Here is a 17,465-nt window from a genome sequence, read left to right as displayed (position 1 = left end):
AAAATATTATTGCAAATAAATATATATCTATAAAGAGACAAGTTTAATCTATATATAAAAATATTTAATAACTTAATAATAATCCTCAAAACAAAATACAATAATTTTATATTTAAAAAAAAAATCAAGGCAACGTGATAAAATTAAAATTCCACAATATATACATGCACTTTTATTATTACTATTATTATTTTATTGACAATCAATAGGATTGAATATAATGTAACATCAAAGAGACTATCGAAATATGATATCACGTAATAATACTTGATATAGTATCACGTTCTTTTAAATAATTTCATATATATCCAATAAATAAATATATTTCAACTAGCTAGAGTGTATATACTTTTATTTAATTTTTTTATCTTTAAACTTTTTTTTATTTCTCTTGATTTTACATTATATATAAACATATGGTTTTATTTATTTTTTTTGGGTGGTACTATTTTTTTTTATGTCACGTTTGTTGATGATTCATCAAGTCAGGTATAGTTTAGTTGCAAAAAAAAAATATATAAAAAAAAACAGGTCTTTTATGACGACATATTTGTATATAAAAATATATATGAGTATATGGTAATTTATGTGTTTGATATATGAATCATCACAATTGAATTTAAAACATTGTACATGTTTTAGTGACAAGAATATAATACTATTGTAAAGTAATGCTCATGTTGATAGGATATTTTGATTGCATGGTAATTTAATTTACTCATCCGCCTTTGAATAGTTTTAAATAAAAAAAAAAAAATTAAAATAAACAAATAAATAATAAATTTATAATGGCTATTAAAAATGTTTAATAAAAAATTAAATTAAAAATGTTTTTTTTTCATCGATATTTATAGAAACAATTATAAAAATTTACCATATTTTTAATTCAAGAATAAACAAAATATATTAAACATAAAAATAATAATTTTTTTGTTCTTTTTATTACAAAATCATTACTATTGTTAAATTTTTTTTTTTTTTTCATAACATATATAAAGTGTTAAATTCAATTGTGTATATTTGCGTGTGTATGTACTATTTTTTTTTTTAAGTGAGGTCATTGCGTAACTCAGCATTGAGATTTAAAAAAAAAAAAAAAAAAAATGTAGGAGACTTTTAGCACGAGCTATTATATGGTTTTCTTGTTCAATTCCCACGGTCCAATGTTAAAATGTCCCCCAACTATATATTACACTCTTTTACACGTTTGATAAAAAAAAATATAATTTTTTATTTCTTTTCTTTTTTTTTTGCTTTATGATGGACACAAGTTATCAATATTGCCGATAGTATTTATACTTAAAAAAAAATATATATTTTGTATAAATATCATCATCAACAGCAATATATTATCAAAATAAAAATAAAAAGCGGAAAAACATGTACCTATCTATCTATCTTGTTCTCTTAAAAAAATAAAAAATAAAATACTAAAACTAATTTTTTTTAAATGAGATATATATATTTTTCATGATTTAAAATTTTTTTATATATTCAATTTAATTTTATGCAGCTGTATAAATATTAAAACTGTCAGATTATAATTTCCGTCAAATCAACATTCAACAGACAAATTTTTTCGATACTTATTTTAGTGACTAATGAAATAATCAAAATTTTATTTGTATTAAATTATATGATTTTGGTTACCCGCATCTGTGCAAGTTGATAAAGTTTTATCTCATTTAAAAATATACTATATTGATTTATCTCTTTTAAAAATAGAAAGAAAAAAAAAAAAGCTTTTTTTAATAAAAAAAATCTTTCTTTTATTTTAGGATTCAATTGTTTGACCACTTGAAAAAGGTCTACTTCCGTTGTGAATTGTACAAAATTGTTAACCGGATGAATTGTCTGGGACAAAGATAGGTGATCATATTAAATGGCTTTTTTTTTTTTTTTATATTATCTTCTTTGTTTTCTATCTATAGATGCTCAAACTTTGTTTCTATCGAGTATTTTAACATCAACTAATACTAAAATTTATTATACCCACACATTTAAACAACTAAACTATTTTCTATAACAAACAACTTTTACACCTTCACATGTATTATTATTATCTCATATACATAAAGAAGAGAAGAAAAATAAAAAAATAAATAACTAGTAGAATTTAAGTTGTTTTTTGTATCATCATCGCTCGTAGGCATTAAACAATGCATAAAAAGTGAGTAAAAAAAAAAAAAAAAAGATATATAAAAATATCTTTATATGTGGGAGCAGTATATATGCACAAGATGTTTTTTAATATAAACATTTTCATTATATGGACAGAAAAAAAAAAAAGCTAAAATTATTTTTTACAATTTCTAAAATGTATTAGTTATATTAAAAATTTACTACTTGAATAAACAATTTGGAGTAAAATAATCTCAAGATTTATATTTATTTTCTCCATCAGAGAAAAATAAATTTATTCAGTCATAAATTAATAAATGCTGCACAATGTCAGATTTAGAATAACAATCTTATATATTTTTCCTACTAAATTAACGCAAAAAAAAAAAACTAGTGTCTTAAAAATTTACTGGATAATAGATTCAACTATATTCTCAACAATTTAAGACAAAAAAAAAAATCCCGAGAGCTAAGTATTTTCCTAGAAAAATAAATTTAATAAAACGAAAAGTTTAGTAAATGCACTATGTCATTTTTAGAATATATATAGTCTTAAAAACATTTTTAGAATATAGTCTTAAAAATTTTACTATAGAAAATAAAAGCTAGCAAAAATGAACTATTAAATAGTCTTGTATATGACTTTTATTTTTAAATAAATATTTATATATACTATATTTATTTTTTTATAATCATTACAAAATAATTTTTAAAAAAATAAATATATATTTTAAATAATATAATTAACTGTTTATAAAATAATAGATATAACAATGAAGTAATATACTTTATGGTTGATGTAATATAAAATATAATTTCACAATATAATTACCACAATATAAATATATTACATCGTAAGCTATATTACCGAATCATATATAAAGAATATCATAAATATATCATAAATAAAATAAGTGCATCAATACAAATGTGTAGTGTATGATTCACTAATAATATTAACAGATATATAACCCAAGAATAAATTTTTTTTTTATTAAAAAACACATGCAATAACTTCCGTAAAAATAAAAATTAAATAAACTTTCTCTCTCTCTCTCTCTTTTCTCTTTTTCTCTGACGATAATTAAGGATTTAAATAATAAAAATAATAATAATAAAAAAAATGAGGTATATAGCATAAAAGATACGCGATTGTGCAAAGTGTTTATATTCACAATGTTAAGTCTGGATAAGTTTTGAATGAATATAATATTAATGCCCTTTTGTTGTTAAATGTTTTTGCCTTTGGCAAAATACTCGTTGAGACAAACGACATGCCAAGTTTTTCCTACTATATACATTATATTAAAAATAAAATAAAAAGACATTAATTAAAAACTTTATATATATTTTATCTTTAAAAACTACCATTCATCTTTTTTTTTTTTTTTTTTTATAATATAAAATTTTTTTAAAGATTTTATTCTATTTTTATATAACCATCCAGAATTTTTTATTCATAATAAATTTACTCTTGAAAGTATAAAATAAAATTTAAAAAAAAAAAAAAAAAAAATGACTCATGTGTTTTATATTTGGTTTTTTTTCAGGAAGAAAGTAAATTTTTTTTTTTTTTTCAACTTTCCTTTAGGGATGCTCAAGAAAAATCGATATCCAACAGCATCCCTATCTGAAACTTTACCACTTGGTTACTTTTTTTTTTTTTTTAGACCCTAGATAGAGTTGTGCCCTCCCCCCATTTTCACCCCCTTGTTTCAGTCCACACAAAGAGCAAAAAAAAAAATTAATAAATAAAATATTATATAAGCACAGTGAAACTATTTTTCTTTTTTTTTTTTTTTCTTAATTTTATATTTGATATATTATAAATAAAATATCATTTAATCAATTTAATATATAAATTTATAATCATAATTATATATTATATTTTAATGAAATAATAAATATCAAGTTCTAGATTGAATTTATCGAAGCAGGGTTTCTCGACCCATGCAATTTTAATGGCCTGTTTTGTTGCTGATAACAAACTCAATATCATTATTGTTACGTTTATCAGAATATAATGATGCCATTAGAAAGAAGACTGGCTTTAAACACAATGACAAATAAACACGCATAGACATATAAATAGAAAGAAAAAAAAATACTACTACTATTACCAGTACTACTACTACTAATTAAAGAGAAAAAAAAAAAAAATTATAATAATTATATAGATATACTAATTAATTAATTATCATTGACGTGAATTTTTTTTTTTCGCAAATAATAAATAAATATAAGGGTATAAATTTAGTTTAACAGTACAGCAGCAGGTGGCACAAATGTCAAATTTATTTTCATATGTAGTATTTATAAATTGATATTATTTGATGGTAAAAAAATGGCTGGAAAAATTTGTGCCTTAAACTAATGAGTAAGGAAAATATAGAGCTTTGGTAACGCTTAGCTATGCTAAATAATTAAGCGACCATATTTTTGAAAAGGTAAAGGTCGTCCCAAGGCAGTATGAACTACTTTTTCAGACAGTCTGGTGAAGCGATCTACCTTGATTAATTATGCTAATTAAAAAAAATCTAAGCAATTTTAATTATCAGCTAAGTTCAATACATGATTTTTTAAATCAAAACTAATAAAATATATATTCATAATTTAAAAAATTCAATGTATATAGAAAAAAGCAGTGTATATAGTAACAGGTGTTTTATGAATTTAGATTTTCAATAGAATAATACCTTTAAACCCCATGGTTTTTATTTGTATATTTTAAATGGAAAAACCTGCACTAAACTATTCAACCAAAGAAGAAAAATAAAATAATAATAAACATCGCATCAAGTTTTTATTGTAAAGAAAAATTTCACTTTTAAGCTTTGCAAATTCAAGGAAACGACACGCTCTGCCTATAAAACTCCGAAAAAAAAAAAAACCATTTAAAAATCAAAATAATAATAATATGTAAAAATAAATTAAAAAACAAAAAGAAAGCCAGACATTGGAGTTTGTTGTATGATTTTCATCACAGCTCCAATAATATCTGAACAAAAATGAGAAAAAAATATAAAAAAAAATAATACTCAGCAAAAAAAAAAGAAAAAATATGTATTTTATAAAAATACACTTGAGAATAAGAAGAAAAAAAAAATCCCAACACAAAGACTAGTTTTGTTTTAAAAAAAATTATAATAATAATTTCCCTTTGAATATATAAATTTTGTATTTATTCTTATTGTATTTTAACGGCTAATAAATATGTCTTAATTTCATCGTGTATTTATTATAAAATACAAGTCATAATAACGTGGGATAAATTTTACAGTCTAATTTTTTTTTTACATATATATATTTCAATTTTATATTCATCTAGTTGGCATTGAAGTTGAGAAGTTTGTTATAACTGTAAAATCAATTTTAGTATATATGTGTGAGATACATATACACAAACATATTAAATAGTAAAAAAAAAAAAAAAAAAAGAAATCAAAGTTAAAAAGAAGAAGGTTTAACTGTAATGTCTCTTATTTTATTTTATTTTATTTTTTTTTTTCATGTACGTGAGTCTGATGATGTGCATTTACAAAAAAAAAACATGATATATACATTTATGATATTTAAACATTTTTAAGTTTTAAAGAAAAATCTGAGTGACTGACTTAAGACAACGATTTTAAAAGATATTATACCCGTAGTGTTTCTGTCGCCAAGTGAATATAATGATAAAAAAAAAAAAAAAAAAAAAAAAGGAAAAGAGCGTAACGAAATACATTACTAAGAAAAAAAAAAATGAAGAAGAGACACTAGTATTACCGGATGATGAACGAAGAAGAAAAAAAAAATATATATATATTGAGGAAAAGGTAGATAAAGGTGTGTATAAAATGTAGGTAGGTAAAAGGGCATACAGACACGTAAAGCATAAACCGGAAACGTGATCAAAATGCGTGAAGCTTATGCCGGTATTTCAACGTTAATTTAAAAAAATAAAAAAAAATTATTCATTTCAATTTATTTTATAATATTTTAATATTAATTTTTATCCTCGTTAACCTGATGATCATCATCATCATCAACAAGGCAGAGTTTTTATTCTAATAAAAATTTAAAAAAAAAAAAAACCGTTATTAATCTTTATATTTATTTTATAAATTAATTATAAATATTATTTACGTAAAAATAATAAAATTTGATACAGTTACTATTGAATGACAATAAGGGAAAAAAAAAGAAATAATTAAAATTAAATTAATTTAGGGTCTTGACCCCCCCTTGTTTGTATCACGTGTTGCAAGACACCTGCACACCCCTTCTGTCAAATTTATATATTCAATTCACATATACACTATTCATCAACTTCCTGTGTCTCCTATTTCGTTAAAAAAAAAAAAAAAATATCTAACTTCCTAGACTAATAATAATTACCAATACTTTGATTGAAAATTAAATTATTTACTCAATAATATTTCTCATATAACGTTTATACATTATTATTTTTTTTTTTTTTTGTTTTGTGTTAAGTTAATATTTGACCTGTGATTTATCAGAAACAAAAAAAAATATATATATGTATTTAGCTTAAAGTTACCAAAGAGCTTTTTTGGCAAGCTTTAAAAGGATGTGTGTTTAGTATATAAGAAAAAAAAATTGGAGCAAAAAAATATATAAGAGTACTGAAAGTACAAAAATAACGAGAGAGAGAGAAAAAGTATTTGGGGTATAAAAATATGTGTATGCGGCTTGGTACAAAGATAAACTACACTAGTCAAAAAAAAAAAAAAAGAAATTAAAAAAAAAGAGCCTAGAAGAAAAAGGTCTCATTCAGATTAAAATATATATATTCTAATGTTTTTATTTTGATAATAATGATGATGATGATGATGATATTTTTTAATTTTTCAATATTTAAAAAATAATAATATTTTTATAGCTCAACAATGGTTATCATCATCATCATCATGATTATAATATAGCTCATTATGTTGTGTAAAAAAAAATATAATGTATATTGAAAGTACTAAATGTGCAGTGATTATGTATGCACCTTTCTTTTCTATTTTACAGTTCAACGTCTCTCGAGTTCGACGTCCGATCGATCAAATGCACGTCGCAATAATCAATCGAGTGCACAAGATAGGTTGCAGCATATAAAACTTTATCATTAAAAAAAAAAAAATATATATATAATTCCCCTCAATAAACATGTATCATATTTATCCCTTTTTTATAAATTTAAACTTTTTTTTTCTAACAATTTTTTTTATATTCAATTTGTCGTTTTTTTATAAATAAAAAAAAATTCAAGTAAAGATAAAAATTATTTAAAGCTCATAGACGAAAAAAAAAAATTGAATAAATGTAGGTTCAATAAAAAAAACAAAGATAGTTGATAAAAGTAGTCTGGATAAATTATGTAAACATACAAGTTTGAAATTCAGGTCGAATACTAAAGCACGTGTCGACGCATCAGCTATATACAATGTCGAATTATATACCTCTAAAGTGTGCACGTAATTTTATATATATAAATAAATAAATAAAAAGTAGGTGGCTATGACATAAACAAGGACATTTATAAATTTATATTCAATTTAACATACCACAAACATTTAGCCATCCCTCTACTCGACACGGATACTCCAACTTCATTTTTTGTTTCTTTTTTTTATTTTAAATTATTTTTTGCACTTTTATATATTTATTATTTAACGGTTTTTTTTTTTAGAAAAATTATTAATTAAACCACATAAAAAACACACTATAATGAATTAGCTCTGAGTATTGATTTTAAATGAAATAAATAAATATGAATTATTTAATTTTTTCATTTCACACGCTTATTTATAATTATTATTATTTTTTTCACTTAAAATAATAGATCACATATTTTTTTTTTTTTTTTGGAGTAAAAATAATTATTTAAAAAATCAAGTACAAAGTCCCTGACCTTCGGGATAAATTCCAGTAAGATGTAAACACAAGGGGGGACACACACTTGTCTTAAAACGAAAAAAAAAAAAAAAAAAAATATTAAAATAACCGTTTTTTTTTTTTTCTCGCACACATGAAAAAATGAAAGTTTGGGAGATGAATTTCTTTTTTGTTGATGTTATTTTTGACTTAAAATATTTGATTTAATTAATGGCTATTTGTTAGAAGCTTATATATTAATAAATTATTAATTATTATATATTTTTGTTGATAATTATATTGTTAATAATAATGACGCGATTTTGGAGCCATCGAGAATGACCGAATGTATGACTGTGCGCAAATGCCTGCGAGTGAACGACTGCGGTGAATTCTGGGATTTTTGTTGTTCATTATTATTATTATTTTTTTAATCTCCCCTTTTTTTTTTTTATGGGCAAATACTGGCAGAGCCATCTCATGGGGTTTTGGGAAAAATTTAGTTGGTTTTTTTTTTATTTTAAATTTGTATTGTTATGATTATTTAAATTTTTATAATAATAAATAATTAATCGTATTATAAATAATACAAAATTAATGATACATGCAAAATAAAAAAATGTAAATAAATGCATAAAAGAAACTGACCTTTTTAGTATCCAGTGAAGAACAACAAACAGCAATTTCAGCAATCCATGAAGAAAGATGTTCAGTTATTTCCATAATCAGCTTTGATGATTAATGATTATTTTAATTAGAACCACAATAATTTATACTAACACTACATTTTACTTTATAGTAACACTACGTTTTACTTTAAACTACCACTACATTTACTACACACTTGACTGTTTTTTGTTCTTTTTTTTTAAATAAAACACTTTATTAAACACTTGCACTATCTTTGGATAATCTGAAACATAAAACAAAAGCATAAAAATTATTAAAATTTATTATTGTACTTGATAGAGTTAATTAAATTATTTAAATTGATAGAAATAAATTATATAATTATTATTATAGTCTAATGTTTAAGCTAAAACCTATACCAGAGCCAAATTTCTTATATTATCTTGTACAATCTTAATTAATATATTATTTTATTGAATTATAAATTATATCATTTAATTTATTGATAATTTATAATTAACAATAAAATTATATTTAAAATATTATAAGCATCTAGAATCTAAAACATTCTGACAGAGTATATTTTTTTATGAATATTTTCTACATGTGGCATCAGATTCTAAACATGCTAAAGTCTCAGAGACTTTCTATTAAAAAAATAAAAAAAAAAAACACTAATATTATGATCCTAATACTGTTGATTGTACAATTTGTGATAAAAAGTATTTTTCATCTTTAACAATGCATGATAGATAAATAGACAATGCAACTCACATAGGTATTATAATATTAATATGTTTTTTGTTGACGTTAATAAAACTGATAGACAGTATTTTTATTTTGACATGTAATAAATTAATTTTCACTTTATATTTATTGTTATTAATTAACTCAACTAACAACTTTGCAAATCATAAAATAAACTGAAAAGAAAGAAATTACAATGAATTTATATCTGATGAAAAATGTAATTTCAATGTATTGTATAACTAGACGTATTACAAATATGTACTTCACAGGGTTCACAGATGAATTATGACAACAAGATACAACAACATGACTCATTTCAGTCAACATGATGTTGATCTGCTACTGGTGTTGTTTTGAATGCATTTTATGGTGTTGAAATATATGTAATACCATGTCATCACTATATGGTACTGTTGTCCCTTTTAATAAATGCTGTCTTGGTCTTAATAGTTGATCTACATCAATATCCTTGGAAGCCAATCTGTGGTTCTTGACATTTTTATCATGTGGTCTTGTCACTTGTCAAGCATCAGTTCTTGTTGACTTGACACTTTTTTTTTTCTTTAGTTTATAGTTAACAAATTCTATGAGCTTATCTAATTACGCTTTTACTTTTTTTCTTAAGCTTTGGCTCAATGTAACAATGTAACCGTTTGACAATTGGCTCTGGTATATTTTTAATAAATAACGCAAACTGATAAAGCTTTAAATCAAAATTAATCTACTATTATAGTTTATTTAATAGTGAATAATCTTTGACTAAATTTTTTTCATTTTGCGGTTCAGTCATAGCATATGAAATACACTCAATTTACATAAATAACAATTGAATGAATTTCATATAAAATTTACTGGATGATTTTAAATGTCGAAGAATAACCAAACCAACGTACCTTTATTAGCATGAGCATCATTGTTACATTAGATACTTTAATTGGTACAACAACAATTAGTTTTGTTGAAATAAATTGACGTGTTTATTAACATCTACATCATGAGTTGATTTACAGTATCTCTGTAAATAAAAATTGAAAAAACACAATTAACTATCAATTAATAATATGTACACAATATAATTAACAATTTAAATATTTTATTTAACATAAATAAATTATAAAAACTCACCATATGTATTTAAACATGATCCCGGCTTGACTGTTATACCAATGAAATATAACTGACTCAACTATTGTTCAACCCATATTGTCCAAATAACTTATAGCCACCTTTTTGGATCTATAAACATTAAAAAACAATAAAAATTACAATTAGAATAATTTAATTAATAAAAAAAAAAATTATTAACAACAAAAATTGAGTAATATTAAATATTGATTAATTTTTCAAGTATGACACCAATATAATAAATATTAATTTATCAATTTTTGTGTTTATTTATAACTATTTATTGTTAATTTATTAAATTTAATGTTTTTTTTTAATAAATACGCTATTTTTTATTTTTTTTTATTGTTAAAATGTCAATTTATTGATTTACTTTGGAACGACAAAGAAACCTAACCCCATAATTGTATTTATTAATTTTTTTCACTATTTTTTGTTTTTATTGATTAAATTAACGTTTATTAAAAACAAATACAGCATTTTGAGCAATTGTTTATTCATTTGGCTTAAAACGACAAAGAAACCTAACCTCAAAATTTTATTTCTCAATTTTTTCAATGTAATTGACAATTTATTCAGAAAAATATGATTGTTTAATGATTTTTTAGTTATTTTGATATAAACAAACTAATATTTAACAACATTTATATACCTTAATGATTTATTTGCAAAACTTGGTAGACAAGACAAAGGGCTTGACAGCTCCGACCGGCAAAATACATTTTTTGACTAAAATTAGCAACATTGCCCAATAAATTACCACTCTATCGATTCACAAAAACTTAACGAAGCAATTTATTATAAATTTACAATTGTTTAACGCAATTAAACTATTAAAATTAATGAAAATAGCAGGAGCGCGGACACGACACAATTTTTTTTTTTATTACTGAAGTTATTTTTTTTTTGTAGATGGCTCGTCGAAAAATAAAAACGATCGCCGCGCCACAAGCGGTGGGAATATGTACGAACTTTATGTAGGTAAAGAAGATGTCGGTAAAGAAGTTGATGGTAAAAATAAATAATAATTTTTTTTTTGTTTATAAAAATTTATAAATATTTATAAATTAATATAAATGTGTATTCATATATATTTGCAATTATTTTTTAATTATTAATAATTGTGATTTGAATAAATTAATAAACAAAATTAACAAAAAAAATAAATAAACAAAAAAAAGATTGTCAATAATTAAAGCGCAGTTCACAGTCAGCTGTTGATGGTGTACATCATCATATTGATAAACCTCCCATTGTAACTTCAATAAATTAAAATAAAATAAAGAATAATTATCATTAAAGTTGATTAATTATTTTTAATAATTATCATTATTATTTTATATTAAAAATATTGCCACCTGGTGGTAGAGGACTTATCTGTCAAATCAATTAGTCAATATTAGAGAGTGAATCAGACAGTATCAGTGGACATCTGTCAAACGCAAAAATGGCACTCAAAGGACAAGTTGGTCAAAGTAAGTAATAAATAAATAATAACAACATATCTTATCAACAAATATCCGGAATAATTATTAAAATAATCTAACATTATTATAAAACTTAATCCAACAATTGTTATTCATTTTATTGTTGTATTTTTTAGGGCGTATTTACTCACACACAAACACAACAACATTGACCATGTAAATAAATACAATTCTTGGAATTGACATTTATTTATTTATTAATTTTAAATTTATTTATCAGCATATTGCTAAATTATTATTAATTATTTTAAACAATTCAAAACTTATTTAACATTTACATCTAAAATTGAAATAAATAAATTACAAATGGAGCATTGTCATCTTGACATTTATCATTTGTTTTTGTTTACAATTTTTCAAATGTCATTTATCTATTTTAATATATTAATATTTAAAAAATATATTTTATTATTCCATCTGTTTGATCCCACGTGGCAATTTAATAGAATAGTTATTCTTAAAGCTTGACCCACTTGTTAATCATTAGAAAAAAAAATGAAAATAGCTAAAAGATAACAGAAAAAAATAAACATAATGCCTTGTTTTTTATTTAATATAATTTTAAAAATTAAAATGTTTAATAATCATTCAATTATTGAATTTATTTTGGGTGATAAAAAGGGTGATGTATTTTTATTTTTCTGGTCTTTTGTATTTGTGGAATATAACTGTGACGTCATTGGTTAAAAAGATGGATCAATACCGGTAAAGCGCGCAAAAGTTATGAGAAGTGGTAGATAAAATTAATGATAATGTAATCAGAAGGGGGAAAAAAACAATGGTTATTTGCGGATATTTGTCATAATCAATGATGACTCAACAACAAAATTGATGAATAATATTTAAATTTGTATTTAATTTTCAGAAATAATGAATGAAGTCATTAAACAAAATAAAAAAAAAACAGCTGGTGGTACTGAATGGCGAATATTGGTTGTTGATCAATTAGCCATGAGAATGGTATCAGCATGTTGTAAAATGCATGATATAAGTGCCCAGGGTATAACACTAGTTGAAGACATCAATAAAAAACGTGAACCATTACCAACAATGGAAGCCATTTATCTCATTACACCTTGTAATCCATCTGTTCAAAAGCTAATTGATGATTTTAATAATCCATCAAGAATTGTTTATAAAGCTGCACATGTTTATTTTACTGAAGGTAAATGATTTAATCAGTTTAATAATGTTCATCATTTTAAATCATTTCCTTTTTTTAATTATTTATATTACTACGTTATTTATTTATATTTATTTAGACAATATAAAACAATAGCTTTATATTTTCATTATTATCATGTAGATATTTCTTTTTTTTTTGTCAATTTTATTTTCACAGCTTGTAGTGATGAACTTATCGAAATGTTAAAAGCCTCTTTAGCAGTGAAATTTATTAAGACACTCAAAGAAATCAACGCTGCTTTTATTCCTTACGAAGAACAGGTAAATTTTAAAAGAAAAAAGAATGGATTAAAGGCTTCTATTAACAGTGGAATAAATTAAAAAAAACTAATGATGTTTATTCATAACAATCGGTGAATGGGAATTTTAATTAATATGGTTTTTGTTATTTGTGGATTTTTATGCTATTTTTTATTTCATCTTTACTCATAATCCTAAATTAACTGAATTAATAAATCTTGTTATTTATTTATCATCTAAATCTAAATCATAAATCATGCTTGTACTTGTTCAGTTTGCCCGGAGGAACTCTTCAATGAACTCTGCAAGTCTCTAGCAGCTAAAAAGATTAAAACACTCAAAGAAATCAACATTGCATTTCTTCCTTATGAATCTCAGGTGATGAAACACAATTTTTAACGAAAAAAAATATATGTACAAATGTTTTCTCATGTTTGTGAAATATTTTTTTAACAAGTCTATGTTTATCTCTATTGTTTGATTAACAATTAAATGTTTCTGCATGTATTGTTTTTGAATCTAACACTATTGTTGATATAATAAATAAAAATACATTATTTCTAACATATAAACATTATTATTTAGGTATTTTCATTAGATTCACGTGAGACATTTTCATGTGCTTACAATGCTTCATTCATCAACTTGAGAAATGCAAATATGGAAAGAATTGCTGAACAAATTGCAACACTTTGTGCAACACTTGGGGAATATCCATCAGTTAGATACAGAAGGTAAATTATTATTTACATCTATTGCATTTTATAAAAATATATTTGCCAATTATTGATCCTTATGAAAAAAAAAAGAATGTCATTTATCTTCCGGGCAATAAAATATATACAATCAGCACCGAAAGAGCAGGATCGCTTGTTTATTTAAATAGTAAACTTATTTTAATGTTGAGTTAGTATTTAAAAAATTCAACAATACCTCTTTTAGTATTTTATATTCGTGATAATTAATAAGTAAAATATTTGAAAATTACTTCTTCGAATTTCTGTTAGCCTGATATTTTTAGAGAATAAATTTTTTCTTTTTTTTTCCGAACAATTTCCACGTAATTAAAGAATAAACTGATTAATACACAACATAAAATTTAATCTCATTTATTTAACATAACTAAATTTTTAAATTATTTAAATATAATATACATAGATGTACATTAAATTGTTAAAATAATAAAGTCGATACTTCTTTTTACTTATTAGCTTGTTAAAACAAAAACTACAATAATAATTTTTTATTTAATTATTTATTTTTCTAGTGATTTCGATAGAAATGTCGAATTGGCACAAATGGTACAACAAAAGCTAGACGCATACAAAGCTGATGAGCCAACAATGGGTGAGGGTGTTGAAAAATCACGTTCACAATTGCTAATACTTGATCGTGGTTTTGATTGTGTTTCACCATTGCTTCATGAGCTAACACTTCAAGCTATGGCCTATGATTTACTTGACATTGAGAATGATGTTTACCGGTAAATTTATTTAACATTAATAATTAAATTATTGCTTATATAATACCAATTGTTATTGTCCTTCTTTATGTAGATATGAAGCAACAGCTGGTCAAGCTGAAAAAGAAGTTTTACTCGATGAAAATGATGAATTATGGGTTGATTTACGTCATCAGCATATTGCTGTTGTTTCACAGTAAGTTAAAATATTTAAAACATATTAATAAATTAATTATAAAAACTAATTGATAATATAAATAATAATAATAATGATTGTTTTTTCAGAAATGTTACAAAGAATTTAAAAAAATTCACAGATTCAAAAAGAATGCCACAAGGTGATAAACAAAGTATGCGTGATTTATCACAAATGATTAAAAAAATGCCTCAATATCAAAAAGAATTGAGTAAATATGCAACACATTTACATTTGGCTGAAGATTGTATGAAACAATATCAGGGAAATGTTGATAAGCTTTGTAAAGTTGAACAAGATCTTGCAATGGGAACAGATGCTGAGGGTGAACGTATTAAAGATCATATGCGTAATATAACACCAATTTTACTTGATCAAACAGTATCAAATCTTGATAAACTTCGTATTATAACATTATATGTTATCAGTAAAAATGGTATTAGTGATGAAAATTTAAATCGTCTTGTTCATCATGCACAAATATCACAAGATGATAAACAAACAATTATTAATTTGGCTAATTTGGGAATAAATGTTGATGGTAAAGGTAAAAAAGTATATACTGTACCACGTAAAGAAAGAATAACTGAACAAACATATCAAATGAGTCGATGGACACCAGTCATAAAAGATATCATGGAAGATTCTATTGAAGATAAATTGGATACAAAACATTTTCCATTTTTAGCTGGACGTGCTGCTAGCTCTGGTTATCATGCACCAACAAGGTAAAATTTATTATTTAAATAAATAATCATTATAATTTACCTGTTTATTAATGCTTGTTTTATTTTTAAGTGTGAGATATGGACATTGGCATAAAGATAAAGGACAACAAACAATTAAAAATGTACCACGTTTACTTGTATTTATTGTTGGTGGTGTTTGTTACTCGGAAATACGTTGTGCATATGAAGTTACAAATGCCAAACAAAATTGGGAAGTTATTATTGGTAAGTCAAACTAAATAAAAAAAACATTACTATTATATTAAATATGCTTAAAATAATACTGTTATTTTATACAGGATCATCACACATCATAACACCAAAGTCATTTTTATCTGATCTCAGCAAATTACATGTTTAAATCAGCAACAAATAAAATCTCGACTGAAAGAAAATATAAAAAAAAAGAAATTAATATATTCAATACGCCTAGTTACGCGTTATTTATCTATATTCATTAAATAATTATTGTAATATTTCTTACTTGAAATTCATTTTTATTATTATAAAAATTTAATATGAAGAAATATATGTGTCGAGTTGATTTAATAAATTTTAAATAAACAAAAAATAAAGTTATTAAAGTGCATTAAAATATATGCATTTTTCTGTCAAATGAAAATGTTTTTTTTTTTTTATTTTGGGGAGGTTTAAAGACGATGAATGAAAGCTAGATAAAAGAAAAAATCAAGTGCCTGCTTGCAAATGATTGTTGAAATAATGGCTGGTAGAACTAACGCCTCGTCACATTTATTGTCAATATAATTATATAATTATTGTTGTAACTCGAATCTTAAAATCAATAGTAAAAAAAACATTCAACTTTTATTAGATTTGATTGGGATGAATTCTAATTACGTCTATATTATTTTTATTTCTGTTTAATGTTTATCGAACAAATTTTATTAATGATAGTAAAAAAAAAGACAGTTTATTAATAAATAATTAGCCTCAGTGACTTAATTTTTATTCATAAAATTTTTTGAGGAATATATATTTGAATAAAGCTAATATACAGTATTAGATTAAAAAAAAAAAAATTATACACACATTTAAAATTAATAACAATAAATATTTTACTGCCTTGAAAAAGAAAAATAGAAATATTCGTTAGCAATTGTTTAAATTGATTTAAATAAATAGCTTCTTAATGAATGATTAAAAACAAAAATTATCATACAACGATTATAATTGTTTGCTACATTAAGTATCAAAATTTATTATTTATCAGAGAAAAAAAAAAAAAAAAAATTAAGCAGATTTTAAATGAACTCATGAGCATAATTACTAATAATAAAATAAAAATTATATCATGTCGTTATATTATATCAATGAAATCACAGAGTTATTGAATATAAAATTATTATTAAAAATAAATATATAGAAAGTAAATAAATAATATATAACATGTAGTTATGAATTGTAAAAAATTGCTTAAACAATTGCCACAATGTATTTAATTAGTTTATCAGCATAATAAATGTATGTGTCTCGTTGAATATTTTCCTTAACTTTATGAATAATATAAAGATTTAAAATATCAAAAAAACCAAAATGATTAATAAATTACTGTATCAATAAAAATAAATAAAAATTTATTTAAATGTTGTGATTTTTATTATCCTGAAATAGCTTTACACAACAAACTTTTTAAATTTGTTATGAAAAATAAAATT

The 17,465-nt window shown here is 22.9% G+C and overlaps 2 protein-coding genes, 1 long non-coding RNA gene and 1 other non-coding gene across 6 annotated transcripts in view; 2 read left to right on the top strand and 2 right to left on the bottom strand.

The window, feature by feature from the left end:
• The window catches only part of LOC122855152 (disabled homolog 2-interacting protein), a 50,305-nt gene extending 41,536 nt beyond the window's left edge, over positions 1 to 8,769 (bottom strand). The window contains exon 1 of one of the 2 annotated variants that reach the window (XM_044156368.1): positions 8,635 to 8,769. Coding sequence is in view for 1 of the 2 variants with exons in the window: in XM_044156360.1 (XP_044012295.1) it covers positions 7,677 to 7,725 (49 nt within the window). In the remaining variant the exon portion in view is untranslated. Of the gene's footprint in view, positions 1 to 7,676; positions 8,084 to 8,634 lie in introns of those variants that run through there. The other variant, XM_044156360.1, reaches the window with a different exon arrangement.
• On the top strand, positions 4,482 to 4,632 carry LOC122847966. The gene has a single exon (XR_006373420.1). It is a non-coding gene; the product is annotated as a U12 minor spliceosomal RNA (small nuclear RNA).
• An 813-nt stretch (positions 8,770 to 9,582) lies between the features above and the next one.
• LOC122856360 lies at positions 9,583 to 11,355 on the bottom strand. Its single transcript, XR_006374139.1, has 3 exons — positions 11,144 to 11,355; positions 10,492 to 10,602; positions 9,583 to 10,381 (listed from the first exon to the last, which is right to left on the bottom strand). It is a non-coding gene; the product is annotated as an uncharacterized LOC122856360 (long non-coding RNA).
• A 174-nt stretch (positions 11,356 to 11,529) lies between these two features.
• On the top strand, positions 11,530 to 16,607 carry LOC122855652 (protein ROP). Of its 2 annotated transcripts, none has more exons than XM_044157194.1 (9): positions 11,530 to 11,966; positions 12,844 to 13,143; positions 13,678 to 13,781; positions 13,989 to 14,137; positions 14,671 to 14,886; positions 14,960 to 15,061; positions 15,151 to 15,789; positions 15,860 to 16,014; positions 16,089 to 16,607. In XM_044157194.1, the coding sequence occupies exons 1-9, from the start codon at positions 11,939 to 11,941 to the stop codon at positions 16,148 to 16,150; spliced, it is 1,755 nt and encodes a 584-aa protein (XP_044013129.1). In that variant the 5' UTR covers positions 11,530 to 11,938; the 3' UTR covers positions 16,151 to 16,607. The 2 variants fall into 2 exon arrangements, with proteins under 2 accessions (XP_044013129.1, XP_044013120.1); XM_044157185.1 differs by lacking the exon at positions 13,678 to 13,781 and adding an exon at positions 13,321 to 13,424 and having other exon boundaries at positions 11,688 to 11,966.
• Positions 16,608 to 17,465: the final 858 nt, after the last annotated feature.

The sequence above is a fragment of the Aphidius gifuensis genome, linkage group LG1 (genome assembly GCF_014905175.1).
Source record: "Aphidius gifuensis isolate YNYX2018 linkage group LG1, ASM1490517v1, whole genome shotgun sequence".
NCBI classification, from domain to species: Eukaryota; Metazoa; Arthropoda; class Insecta; order Hymenoptera; family Braconidae; genus Aphidius; species Aphidius gifuensis.
Note: the sequence above shows the minus strand (reverse complement) of the source record. Positions and strands in the feature narration are given on the sequence as shown.